This window comes from Chelonoidis abingdonii, chromosome 1, assembly GCF_003597395.2.
Source record: "Chelonoidis abingdonii isolate Lonesome George chromosome 1, CheloAbing_2.0, whole genome shotgun sequence".
NCBI lineage: Eukaryota > Metazoa > Chordata > Testudines > Testudinidae > Chelonoidis > Chelonoidis abingdonii.
In genome coordinates this window covers 303,852,013-303,866,522 of record NC_133769.1, presented here as the reverse complement: position 1 = coordinate 303,866,522, position 14,510 = coordinate 303,852,013, and the positions used below count along the sequence as shown (strand labels likewise).

Below are 14,510 nucleotides of genomic sequence, written 5' to 3'. Positions count from 1 at the left end.
CAAGTGTGGCTTAGTTTTGCAGCAAGGGCAGGAGAAGTTAATGAGACATTAGCACTTTCAGTAACTAGAAGAATTTCACCCGCCACGCTCCAAAATACACATTCTAAGCCTTAATATGTTTGTTAGGTGGATGGTGTGGACAGTGTGAGTAGTAAGCTGTTGAAGAATCTGGCAGAGATAGGTGAGGTAGTGGTTCTGCCATGAGGAAAAAAACAAACTGTGTACCGTGTCACAGCTTGCGTGTATGTTGTCCGCCCTGTCTCTTTTGATTGTATACTAGGGGAAGTGTACTCTCATTTGTTTGTACAAATCCTCATTAGCACAACAGAGTAGTGGATCCTGAATCAGGACTTTGTGCTACAACAAGAATAGTCAAATTAGAAAAAAATGCTGCTTATGGTTAGTTGAGAACATTTTTCAGGTACTTTCCCCAGCTCTGGTAATTAACCAGCTACTTTATTTTGAATATCATAGATTCTTAGGCCAGAAGTGACCATTGTGATCATCTGACTTCCTGTATAACACAGGCCGCAGAACTTCGCCAGTCTTGTTCTAAAAGCTTAAAGTTTACCCTCATGCATAGCTGGAGAAGCAGAGGAAAGAGTTCCTCTGGTGGCAGGCGGAGGCAGCAGCTCTGAATCTGGGCCAGGCTTCAGCCTCAGGAGCCAATCTGCATGGTCTCTTACATTCAGGAGGAATAATAAAGAGGCTGTACTTAACTTCTATCTTGTTTTCAGTTTTTCTTGTTATTTCTGTCTCTCTGTTAGTTGGGGCCCAGGGTGTACATCACAACTGCCCCATGCTGTTTCCCAACCATACACAATATGCAGTTGTGTATAGTATTAGGCACCCACCACAATCCAAGAACTGTGCTTTGCTTAGCAACTCATTCTCCTGCTTTGGGTTGTGCGCAGGCATGTCTGTTGATAATCATTCCTTTGTTGTTCTGTTATATATATTCTAAAGAAACATTAATGTATGCATAAATACTATATCAATAACTATCAATATTAGTTGCCCTTTCCAAAACACTAACATTTTATCTAAAATACTTGTAAAAACTAGGTTGGACCAAATCATATTTGTAACATAACCTGCGTTATGTCCTGACTTTTCCCTAACTTGTCACTGAGCTGTCTCACTTAACTTCACTTATTTTATCAGGCCTTGCTTGGCTACTGTCAAACATATTTTTAGGAAACAGATTTTTGGGCCAACACATATTTCAACACATTTCTATATAATATAAGCAAGAATCATCTTTATAGGCTATACTAGTCATGTAATATTTTATGACTTATCTATCCAGGGTACATTTTAAAAGATCAGAAATTGTACAGTGTGACCTGGCATTGTTTAATAAAAACATTCTGAATTCAAAGTCTATTTAAAAATCTTTTCATATGCAAACTATTTCCTAAAGAGATTATGAGACATGCCATCCACAATTCATAGATCCAAATGTCCACAGGTTTGTTACAATTTTATATTTTAATGTGTTTTTATTCCAGTTTAAAACATAACTAGTAGGACCCTACAAATGCATGGGTTCAGCTTTAAATTCCTTTGTTGGACTCCTAAAGAGGTCAACAATCCATAATTATCCAGAGCTAAGGTAATTTGCTAAGTGCTTTTAACAAGTTAGAAGCAATAAAACCTTCCCACTGCTTTCTACAGGAAGGAGCTTTCCACCACAATGTATCTGGACCAGCACTGTGGTATGATATCATGGAAGTTTGAAATTTTGCAAACAACATTTTCGTGATAAGGGGTTGGCCTCTCTGAAAGCAAAATAAGTAACTACATTAGAAGAACCTAGGTAGTATATGTATTTACAGAAGTGCGTTAATGCTAGTACAACTAACACTGCTTTGCTAAAAACTAACCTATCGATGCTAAAAACCATGACATTCAAGGACTAAGAAGAATAAATCCTCTTATTCTGGACCTGGCATTCGAGGATGACAAAGATAGAGCTAAGCTTTCCTAGTATGTGTGTTATACTAACCTGTCTCATACACTGAAATATGGAGAAATTAATTGCCTATATTCTGCATATGGATTTTATCAAACAAATATTCTCTCTACTTAAAGTGTATTTCCTCCTCCAGTTCTACCACATTCTTTGACAGACAGCATTATTTCTCTGCCTGCATTCACTACCATATCAACAACCCCTACTTGTTAACTTGCTATCCTGCACCGCCTTCCCAATACCCTACTTACTCATGCTCTTTTGCATGCAAGATCTTGCCAACATTTTAAAAGGAAAGGTATGCCAGACCTACCTTCACTCTCAGCCCTATCCCTCTCACTGCTGCCCTCCATCCCTTTTAACACTATCTTCTCCATCCAGTCACCAAAGCTAAGAATTCTCACTGGCTTTTAGCCTGTAACACTCCCTCAATCCCCATTCCCACGTGACTACTAGTGTCCTCCAGTTCAATTTTATTTTTTCTCCACCCCCTCATTCTCATCTCACATGCTGTTCTCAAAACTGAAGTATATTCTGGCATCTCCCGTTTCACTACATACTTGGTTGTCACCAAAGTCTTTTAAAAAACCTCATCTAGCTCTACCTCAAGAGTTCACTTCTCCCAAATATATTATTGTGCTTTTTAATTTCACAATGCCCTGAAGTTTGCAATGTTCCTGAACTGATCTATAAAGCTACTGAACACTGCTCTTTCAAATCACTTCTGATAACACCTACAAGAAATCAGCCAACATTTAATGACTAGGACTAGAGGTAACAGAGGAAAGAAGCTGAGTGGCAGTTTGAAAGTGTCAATATTAATCTGTGTCACTACCAACTTTATTAAAAACAAAGTTAAAAGGTCTACATTTGGGTTCTGATCAAGTTTGAACTTTCTGTATATGACTTGCTCAAGCAGAGCCAAGTTACTTGCTAAGGAAGTCTTAAAAATTGACACCAGGCTATACAAGTTTTGTACATCTTTTATCCACTCAATCCTTCTATGCTTCTGCAATGAAACAGGGGCAGGGGGGAGAGAAATCACATTAATATTGTGATGTTGTGATTTACCAATTATTAAAAGATTCTCCTACAATTAAGAAAGTTATTTCAGTGATAAACTGATTCATTTGCAAGCGCTCATAGTTCATGTCATATCAATGCATTCTTTAATGTTTGATAAAAAATGGGGTCATTAAAGCACTTTTTTAAAGTAATAGCGTCATTGTTTGCTTCTGTGCTCATTTACCAGCAATATCGTCAAAATGAATACGTTTAATACTACGAGACTGATAAAACCCTAAAAAAAGTATTTTTAATTTAACTTAATTTTTAAAAAATATGAAAAGGAAAACTTCTGCTTTTCCGAAGGTATCTTGCAGCATTCTCACTCCCGTGAGCTGGCAGAACCTCTCAAACTTAAGATTTTATGGTCACTAACGTGACAGCAGCAACAAATAGGAACATGAGCCTCCTCCCACTGGTGACCACATGCATCCAAAAAAAAAAAAAAAAAAAAAAAAAAAGTCTTTGGAATCTTCCAGTGAGTTCCTGATTTGAAGGGACATTGATTTTTCTCTCTCTGTGTAGATTTGCATCTTATGACTGCACCATGAGGATGGCTGGAGAAATTTGAAGGGTCTTTCCTACCGCAACAAGACGACTCAAACTGCTGGAGCTAGGATGTCTTGGCCTGGCCTAGATGAAACACTATCTGAGCAAGTTTCATGGCTCATAACACCAGATCAATCAAGGGTGAAATAGTGCACAAAATGCTGGAAAGTTCATTTGGCCAAATGGATATCTGACTTCCTATTCCGAGCTGCTAAGAGAACTGTCTAGTTAATCCTGTTCAGACATAAGGGGCCGACAGGTCCTAGAAAATATAACAAAAAGCTTCAGTGGATCAAGGAACATCGCTGAACTCTGCAATGCACAGTATTGCATCTGTCTATGATGGTTAAGATTCTGCAGCATCCAAGCCCCTTCTATAGAAAAGACGGACTGGTGTGAAAACTCTACCTTTTTTAATCAATCAATCTTAGTGAAGTAAGATCAGCTCGCCAAATTTGCTCCAACACATCTTATTACACAGCCTATTTTGGTTTCATCACAATTTTAGACAACTCATTTTTGTTGTAGGGTGAATAATGAATGTTAGCTATTCCACCTGTTAAGGTGCAGAGGATTGCCTATATGGGCCAAGATTTATTATCCAAACCTAATAAGGAATACATGCTTTGTATAAAAATATATGGCCTCGCATTTAAACTAATGTTGTACACTAGCCACAAAGTCATCCACATCCTCCCTTCATTTCCATTCATCTGATAGACAACAAACTTACACTGTCAATTCATAGCCAGCTAGCATTAAAACATACCTCATGCAAAATATTATCTGAAACACACAAGGAGACAACTGCCATAACATTTTTAACCTTACATTTTTTTTTTTTTAACCTAAATGCAGATGCAGCTGTTACTTAGTATTTTTAAAATATTTTGCCATCTAGACTCAAAGCAGACTCCCATGAAGACAATTTTCTAATTTTAAGTGCCCTACAGCCTGAAGAGTTAATTTCCACTGACAGAGTGTCTTTTGCTAGTAAATCTGCCACCTATTAAGCCAGTAGTCGGCAACCTTTGGCCCACAGCTCACCAGGGTAAACACCCTGGTAAGCAGGGTCAGTTTGTTTACCTGCCGCGTCAGCAAGTTCGGCCCATCGCGGCTCCCACTGGCCCTGGTTCGCCGTCCCAGGCCAATAGGGGTGGCGGGAATCAGCACAAGTGAGGGATGTGCTGGCCGTGGCTTCCCGCCACCCCCATTGACCTGGGAAGGCAAACTGCAGCCAGTGGGAGCCACGATCGGCCGAACCTGCCGACGCAGCAGGTAAACAAACTGGCCCGGCCCACCAGGGTGCTTACCCTGGCAAGCCGTGTACCAGAGGTTGCCAACCCCTGTAGTAAGCTATTTACCTTGTCAAACATAGTGGTGATGAGAGAGTCAGCACAATGGCGACGACTTGGACCATATCCTTACTTGGTACATTGCATAGTTTTAGACTAAATTCCCTGCTGTTAGCTTAGTATTTAGACATTATATGGGATTAACAAGGAACACAGGTGAGAAACTGATAATTTACGGTACATTAAGACCAAAACCTTTTCACCCTTCAAAGGTGATTTGCAAAGGAAAATCCAAGGACTTATGCCTTTGATTATGTATAAAGGTGTACAAAAAAAATTTCTTTCAAGTTTGAGAGGCAAGGTCCTGTTTATTTTTTCATATCAGAAAATCAGGTACATTATAGCCTAGAACAGGGAGCGGGAGCCGTGATTGGCCGAAGCTGCAAAACATTGCTGATTCCTGGCCCAATAGAATCTATATTAACTGAAAACCAGTGAAATTGTATCACAAAAGGTAAGACTAATTACTATTTGAGAAAATAGGTTTTTGTTGAAGTTTAACACCACATCCCTTCAACGAAGGAAGGGGTCCTGTAAAACTGCCATATGTCCATGTGGGAAAAGGAGTAGGAACACCATGGAAGGGAAAAATTAAAATTTTATTATTTTAGCTAGAGGGAAGAATTTTGTACAATGAATGCATCTATCTGTAATTACACTAATTTAAAAAAAAAATCACTAGCACAATTCCGATATATGGGATATGCTTTTCTGATAGAGCCCAGGATGTGTGGCCAAACCTAATCCTTTAGCTATGATAGCATATTGGCTTACGCAATATGAAAGTGTTCCATTTCAAACAACATTAAATTGTATAATGACTCACAGCTCAGGAGCAGGGTGCCAGATATTGTTTTAATGAATGTTGCAGTTTTTATATTCTTTTATTCAATTTTTTCCCCCTGCTGACACTCTTTAGAGTAATTTGGGACTTATGTCCTTTTTGAAGTTCTCCCCAATACTTCATTTTTTGGAGTGTTCCCTAGAACAATCTCAGAAGGACCTATCTTAAAACTTTCCAGAAGGATGCAGACTACAGAGAAGTCCAAGATGAAGCAGTATATAAAAGAATATTAAAATGTGATTTGACTTATATCTTATTTTTCTCCAGCAGCTGAAAGAATGTGTTCGTTCGGGAGAAATTGCTTCAATTTTCTCCAATGTGGTCTTCCTGTCTTTCACCATCCTACACTGTCCCCCGTCCCTCATGCAGTCCTCAGTAACTCTCAACATATCATATCATAGGTGCCTCCATTGCCCATTCATCCCCATCATATTCCTTAAGATGGGGAAAGAGTTCTGGTCAAAAGTTTTCCACTAAAATATTGTTTGACTGGAAGGTTTTTGGTTTTTTTAAACAAAAAAGTTTTCACATAAACAGTTGTCATTTTAGTCAAAAATTGGTGATGTAAAATAATTTTTAAATGTTTTCATTGCATTTTTTGAGAAAAAATCGTTTACCAACTGCAGACATTTTTCTATGCAGAGCTGAAGTCCTAGCCTAACGTACCAATAAACAAATTTTAGATGAGAGCCTCCTTCTCTCCACTTACACGCCACACGTTTCTGCCTTTAAATAAGGACCAGGCATAAAGTAGAGAAAGAACAAAGTTTACAGCAAAGTTGCTACATGCTGTGTGTAGTAGGAAGGGAGCATGAGACAATCTCTTGTATCCAAGGCCCAATGTGATGCCTGAGGTCACAACTAAAGTTGTGGTCAGGCTTTGCTGATCTAAAGCAAAGTTAGCAGATGTCAGCCTGTGAGCAGAAGGCAGGCCTTGCTATAAAACACACCTGCTTGTAAGCTTACAGAACCTGGCAAGAATAGGGCTGGCATTACAAAAACACATGTATTCCTAAGAAGTACTAGGCACGGGACACATATGGAAACACATTCCCGAAGGGTGGTACCACAAAACCCCACTACCAAATATGGTACAAACACAAACCCCAAAGGTAACGAGAACACACTGACCTCTCTTAAAGATAAGAATGACAGTGTGATGGATAGAGATTGTTTTGATCGAAGCAACATGTACAGGGCAGAGGGTGTTAAACCCCATCAGAGGATGGTAACTAACCATGTCAAAGTGGCAATACATATGCCAATACAAACAAGTTATAAAATGGAGTCTCAAATGGATAGTCTTTGGCCAGCTTGGGCAGCAGTGGAATGCCCCACCACTGAGTGCACCCATTGTCATGGGTATAAATGTGCTAGTGTAACTGCAGACATTGATCTGGGGAGCTAGGACTGTGCTTCATCGGAAACAAACCTGACCGAGTGCCTTTGCTAGTAAAGGGTCTGTGGTTATTGGGCAGTTCTATCGAGGCCTGTTGTGTCTACTATCTGCACAGAACTGGAACAGCACACTCAAAGAACACACACATGCAGCCAACGTCTGACAACTGTATGTATTGGAGCTACTGCTGTTGAAAGTTTTTATATCTAAAAGGAGAAAAGGGGGGGCATGGAGGCATCAGGAGATAGGGGTTGTACATTGAGAAGCAGGAAGCCAGAGGTCAGGAGCCCCATGGAGACTAAGCTGCAAAAGACACAACTTCTGACATAGTTCCACAGTGACTGAGGTCCCACCATCCAGTTCAATGTACAAAACAACATTTTAAATTTTAATATCTGTTCTCTACACATGTAATGGTAATCTCACTGATGTCAAAACTGAAGTTGATAGTTTAAATGTCAGCGTGAGAAATTGAATGCACTCATTAGTTTGTTATATGTTGGAAGTCAACATGAGCTAAGAAGTCTGTTACTTCACATGTATGAGGGAGTTTTACCAAAAACTTCTCTCATTGGTGCTCCCACACATTCAGCTACATGACAGTCTGTATTAATCTAAACCCTAGCATAGAAAGAGTTCTGAAGGTTTCCACCATTTTAACCAATGTAGTGTCCACCTCATCTGATTCTGATATCAATCAGCTCCTTAGACACTGTCTGGTGGAGGCTCAAGCAGAAATTGGTTAGCTAGCTGAGACTCAACCCACACAAGATTGAGGTGATTAATGCAGGAGGGAGAAGCAAGGAGCAAACCACAAAGGTAATAGTGTCGTTGGTTAAAGGTGTACGTCCACCATTACTTAGCAGAATTCAAGGATTCAAAATTTAGAGATGATTCTAAATACCAAACTACTGGATAATCATATTAAAGAAATAAATCAGTGAGTTTATCTGCTTCTGGCCAGGAGGTTAAAAAAATTTTAATTCTGAATAAAGACTTTGCCATTGTTATCCATGCCTTCATTACCTCAAGATAACACTACTATAATGAGCTCACCATACATCTACACATTAAAACCAAAGACACTCATGCAGCAGGATTCATGTACTGCACAGGGTATTTTGCTGAGAGCATATGAACCAGTGCACCATCAAAGCTGCTATCTCCCCTATTCTTCTAGCTGAGCTAATTGCCATCAGGAAGTCAGTTTTCATTGATAGGTACGTTAGCAAACAGGTGATCATGGGTTTGAAGGAGGACCTAGTCAGCCCTTTCAGAAGCAAGTTTAGATCCCACAAGGGGTAAGAAGTGGAGGTTAAAGAAAAGTTAATTATATCCTTAAAGAACCTTTTAGTGGTTGGGTCCCATAGTACCAAGTACTCCTCTATGGATTAGTGAAATGTTGTGATAGCTACCACAAGGAACCTGAGAGAATTTAGATAATCCTGATTTAAGGGTCAGAGCATACTCCAGAGTATGTGGAAGAGTTGCTGACATTGGAGAGATTTGTTGGGACATACACCAAATCTGAAACCTTGAACATTTTCTGCAGGTAAGTACCTTGTGTGGAAGACTTTCTACTGTGGAATAGAACCAATCGCTACTTCCCATGAGCATGAATTTTCTAGGTGCTGGAAGCACACAGGACTCATGCTTTGATGTAGAAAAGCCTCCAGTTGGGATGTAGGATACCCTTTATCCTGAAAAAGGAGATGTAAAATGGTAGGAAGGTATATCCGGGGGAAACTTCACAAGCTGTGTCAGGTAAGGGTAACAGGTCTCTCTCTGCCAAGTAGGAACAATCAGGATTATGTGAGCCCAGTTCTTTATTTTTAGCAGGACCTTCAGCAGTAGAGGAAATGGGAAAGAAAGAAGAAGAGCATCACCCAGAAAGTTTTGTCCAATCTCCATTCTGGAGAAGTAACGTGGACACTTCTTCTGGTAAATGGTGAATAGGTCTGTGAATAGTTTTCCCCATCATGTGAATAAATCAGAGTACTGATGGGTGGATCTCTCACTCATGATCACGCGAAAATTTATGACTGAGTTTGTCTGCTATCGAGTTCTGCATTCATGGGAGGTAAGTGGTGGACAAAATGACGTGATATGTACCAGTTCCATAATCTTATTATGCATACGGAGGATGACGTGGCCCCTCTCTGGTGACTGATGTCATACATGCAGTCTATGTTGTCTGTTAGGATCTTCATATGTGATCCTGCTATTAGGAGAAAATGGCATTCCTGACAGCTCTCAATTCAAGGAGATTGTTGTGCAGAGATATGCCACAGCTGACAATTTGCCATGAGCTGTGCAGCCGTTTAAACGCATGCTCCATCCTTTGAATGATGTGTCAGTGGTAAAGAGTGATGGTGACTCCCGAAGGTGGCACGCAAGCTGATTTTCAGTGGCAATCACACTACCTGGGTCCTAGCCCCCAGTCCGGGGGACTCTGCATTTTAATTTAATTTTAAATGAAGCTTCTTAAACATTTTAAAAACCCTATTGCCTTTACATACAACAATAGTTTAGTTATATATTATAGACTTATAGAAAGAGACTTTCTAAAAATGTTAAAATGTATTACCAGCATGTGAAACCTTAAATTAGAGTGAATAAATAAAGACTCGGCACACCACTTCTGAAAGATTGCTGACCCCTCGTCTATTCAGTCTGTAAACCAAACTCAATCATAGTTGGAGGCATCACATGTGGAATATGATGTGCAGTATCACAGCCTTGCCTCCCACCATATCCCCCAACAGGTGGAGCCAGAGCCTGGCTGGTACTTGAGGACTGCATTGAGCTGTGTCTATGAGTGAAACCAGGGACAGGAACCTGTATTGAGGTAGGAAGGCTTTGGCCTGTAAAGCATCCGAGTCAGTCCCTATGAATTCCAGGAGTTGCACTGCTGCGACGGTCAGCTTCTCATGGTGCCACTGGCTCAATGAGCGTCCACAGTAGTTTGGGAGTGTTTGGTAGACAATCCAATACAGAAGTATGGAGAATGTTGAGGAATCTGTGAGGTTTGTCTTGGGACTACCACAACAGGCATCTCTGAGGTAAAGGTTACTCTCCTCTAAGTCTTGAAATGCTTCAGTCATGTGGAGCCAATGTAGACAACTGTGGCATTACAGCTTAATCTGTAGATAAGAACCTGTGAGCAGGAATTGGATGCATTCCTGCTTGTGACCCTCAACGAAGTGTGCATTGGTAATATCAGGCTGTGCAATTGGAGAACGATGTACTTCCTTCTTAAGAGGTTGAAGAGAAGGTGAAATGGGTTTGGACTGCAATGCTCACATAGTTGTTCTAGCATGAGGAATGACACACAGAACCCAACAGGACCAAATGTGTAGACAAGCACAGGGGACTGGCAGTCAAGGGGGAAGGATGCCAGGACTCTTATCCCTTCCTAGGCTCCAGTGTCTTTGATAACTAGAATCAGCCCTAAAATCCCTGAGGGGGCCTGCATATCCTGACCCAAAGGATCTTGCTCGTGAAGCTTCCCTAATGTTCCCAGATTCACAGGAGAAGAAAGAACTCCTCCTACTCTACATGAGGAATATACCATTGAGGTAATCTATGCCTCGACTGACACTTCATGGGTACTGAGAATCTATCAGGTGCATACCAATATTAGTATTGTGGGGATACTTTTAAAGTTGTCGAGAGCAGAGTCCAGCACAGAGGATAAAGAGAGGTCCTTAGCTGCCAAGTAAGCTCATGGTATCACTTACGTCAAAGTCTGTGACACAACTACTGCCAAAGACAGAACTGAGAACAATGATACCAAAGGAGTCGGAACCAGGTGAGAATCTCGCAATCATTTGTACCTCCTAAAGCTGCAATGTCTCTGGGTACACAAATAAGAGAATCTGTGGCACAGCATCCAGTACTTGAACAGGAATGAGAAAAACCCTTCTTAGATCCCAGGCTACTCTTAGACTCAGATAATTGAAAGGATTAAGGGCTTGAAGTAGGAAATCTGTGTTTCTTCTCTCTTTGAGACTTATACAGCTATCTCCCTTTCTAGCCCTAGGATGTATCTTTTTCCAAAACAATATTTGTGCAATTGAGAGGAAAACTAAGTCTTAATTATTTAAATATACAAACAAAAATAAAACTGCATAAACTGCAGTTAAAGGTAACAAGATCCTTGACGTATCAAATCAGTGGGGGGAAAAAAGTAAGAGCAGTGAGGTGGTTTAAAATCCATATTCAGCAGAGAGATCATTTTTCTAGAATGTATCTAGTTTGGGCGTCCATAATTCAAAAAGGACATTTAAAAAGTATGAAATTGTCAGGACCCCACGAGTCCCAAACCTTGCCCTGTGGGGTTCCCAGTCAACCGATGCCTCTCACCCAGCTGCTAGTGGCATTCTGTTACCTTCTTTGTTGGGCCTGTCCTGTAGTAGATGACTTCTGGGACAGAACACCGCTAGCCGTCACCTACAGCACCAACATGCTGGAGAGATTTACGTCATCAAGGATCTACAACCTATCCTGAAGGACGATCCCTCAACTCTCACAGACCTTGGGAGACAGGCCATTCCTCATCTACAGACAGCCCCCCAACCTGAAGCAAATACTCACCAGCAACTACACACCACACAACAAAAATACTAATCCAGGAAACAAACCCCAGTGCCAACTCTTTCCACGTATCTATTCAAAGAACACCATCTTAGGACCTAACCACATCAGCCACACCATCAGGGGCTCATTCACCTGCACATCTACCAGTGTGATTATGTCATCATGTGCCAGCTATACTCCTCTGCCATGTACATTGACCAAACCAGACAGTCTCTATGCAAAAGAATAAATAAATAGACAAATCTGACATCAAGAATTATAACATTCAAAAACCAGAAGAAATCTTCAATCTCCCTGAGCACTCAGTAACAGACTTAAAAGTGGCAATTCTTCAACAAAGAAAGACTTCAAAAACAGACTCCAACAAGAAACTGCAGAACTGGAATTAATTTGCATAACAGACACCATAAAATTGGGCCTGAATAAAGACTGGGAGTGGATGGCTCACTACAAAAACTCAGTTCCCCCTGCTGATACTCACATCTTCTTGTCAACTGTTTGAAATGGGCCACCTGATTACACTGAACTCATTAGCACTACAAAAACTATTTTCCTCTGTTCTTGTCAACCGTTGAAAATAGCTCGTTTCCACCTTAATTGAATTGGCTCATTAGCACAGACCCCTCACTTGGCAACTCCTATCTTTTCATGTGCGGTGTATTTATACCTGCCTCTGTATTTTCCACTCTAGGCATCTAATGAAGTGGGTTTTAGCCCATGAAAAAGTTATCCCCAAATACACGTTAGTCTCTAAGGTGCCACAAGAACTCCTTGTTGTTTTATCCACAAAGTAGTTTACATCCAGTCTAGCCAGCAAATTGTGAATTAACTATGCAAGCTGATGGCCTATTAAGGAAAACAATGGGCCACAGAAGCAGCTTGTCCGTACCCAGTGAGCCTTCCTGTGAACAACTTAGCCAGAGTATGAGTAATGGCGATTCCAATGAGTCAAAGCATGCAAGGGCATGTAACTTGCTCATGTGACCCTGGACTCCTTTTTGTGTCTAATTTTGCACAAACCAAGGGCTTGTCTTCACTATAGAGATATGTTGACCTAAGTTATGCTACTCCTGCTACGTGAACAACATAGCTGGAGTTGACACAACTTAGGTCAACTTACCCCAGTGCCTTCACTGCACTGCGTCGACAGGAGATGCTCTCCGGTCGACTTCCCTTACTCATCTTGGAGAGCTGGAGTACTGGGGTTGACCAGACAGCGCTCTGCCATCAATTTAGCGGGCCTTCACTAGACCCACTAAATCCATTGCAGCATTGCATCCATCAATTGCAGCATTGTCAATCTCCCCATAGTGAAGACTAGCCCTAAGACTGAGAGCAGTCCCTCCATATGGGAAAAGGTATAAAAGAACCCTGGAAGCATCTCCATTGTATCTCTTTCCTGCCCTGATCTCTGGACTACAGACTTACATTAAAAGGAGCATTCTGACCAATGGACTGACCAACTTCCCATCCTTTGCAAGTTACCAGAGACTTTACTAGCTAGCAGTTTATTCCTTCACTGCTACAAACCTGATCCAAAAAACTTTGTAGTGAGCGTATGTGTATGATTTCTTTGACCATTTTAATTCTCGCCCCATTCTTTTCTCGTATAAACCTTAAGATATTGGATACTAAAGGATTGGCAACAGTGTGATTATTGGGTAAGATCTGAGTTATATATTGTGGCTGATCTATTGGGATAGAAAGACGCTTTGTTTGGTTAAATTGGTTTTAAAAAACATATAAAGTCTAGCGTATGTATGGTGAAATAAGAGCTGTAATGCCTAAGGAGGCTGCTTGTTTGACTTTTTGTTAACCAGTGTGGTGAAATCGAAGCTTGGTATATCTGGTAATAAAATAACCACCAGTTCCAGGGTGAGACTGTCCTATTTCTCAGGAGTTCGTTCTGAATTTGGCATCCTCAGCTGTGACCCTCTGAGGCATGGTGACAGTTGTGCAGTGTCAAGATGGTTTATCCCTAAAAACTGCTTCAGCAATAACCTATGCTCCTTAAATTACATAGCTTTTATTTCAAAACTTGACCTAATCTGGACAGCTTCCATTTCATTCTAATGAAAAATTCAGCATCAAATATACGTATTTCACATATTTCATTTTTGTTTTGATGTAAAAGTTCTCTTCATAAAAGAAAGAATACTTACTTGCAGCTGAACTGAATTATCCCGAAGGCCTTCTACAATGGGGGAAAATCTGTCTATGTTCCTTTCTTCTGCTGCTGTTGTTACAGCTTCCAAAATTTTTTCAAGGCTATAGGAGATTAGAAGACAGCTCCATTTATGCGACAGATAAGTAATCTCCCTCACATGCACCCCTTGCTTTTTTACCTGTTGTGTATAGGCACAAATTTCTTAAAGAGAAGCAGAGCTATACATTTTAAACTGTAATTTGGTGTTAAAATGGGATTTTTGTTAGAAAGAAACTTTTAACTTAATGTAGCTATTGAAACATAATAGGAAATTTACAAACAATTAAAACCTAACACAATGAGGGGGTGAGGAGGAAAGATGTCAATTTTTTTTTCCCCAACTCCCTCCCCCATTGTGATAAGTTTTACTCTTACTAATAAATTCCTTATTAGGTGTCAATAACTAAATTAAACTAATAGTTTCCCGGTAACATAAACCCTAATCCACTTTTTAACACAGAATTCTAATGTAAAGTGTATGAACCTACTTGTTTAAAAATACGTGCCTATAGCCACCA

At 40.4% G+C, this 14,510-nt stretch overlaps 1 protein-coding gene across 1 annotated transcript in view; it reads right to left on the bottom strand.

Moving 5' to 3' along the window:
- DIAPH3 (diaphanous related formin 3) overlaps window positions 1–14,510 on the bottom strand; it is a 560,319-nt gene that overhangs the window by 403,008 nt on the left and 142,801 nt on the right. Inside the window, exon 9 of the mRNA XM_075061558.1 lies at window positions 13,949–14,054. Coding sequence (XP_074917659.1) covers window positions 13,949–14,054 — 106 coding nt within the window. The remainder of the gene's footprint in view (window positions 1–13,948; window positions 14,055–14,510) is intronic.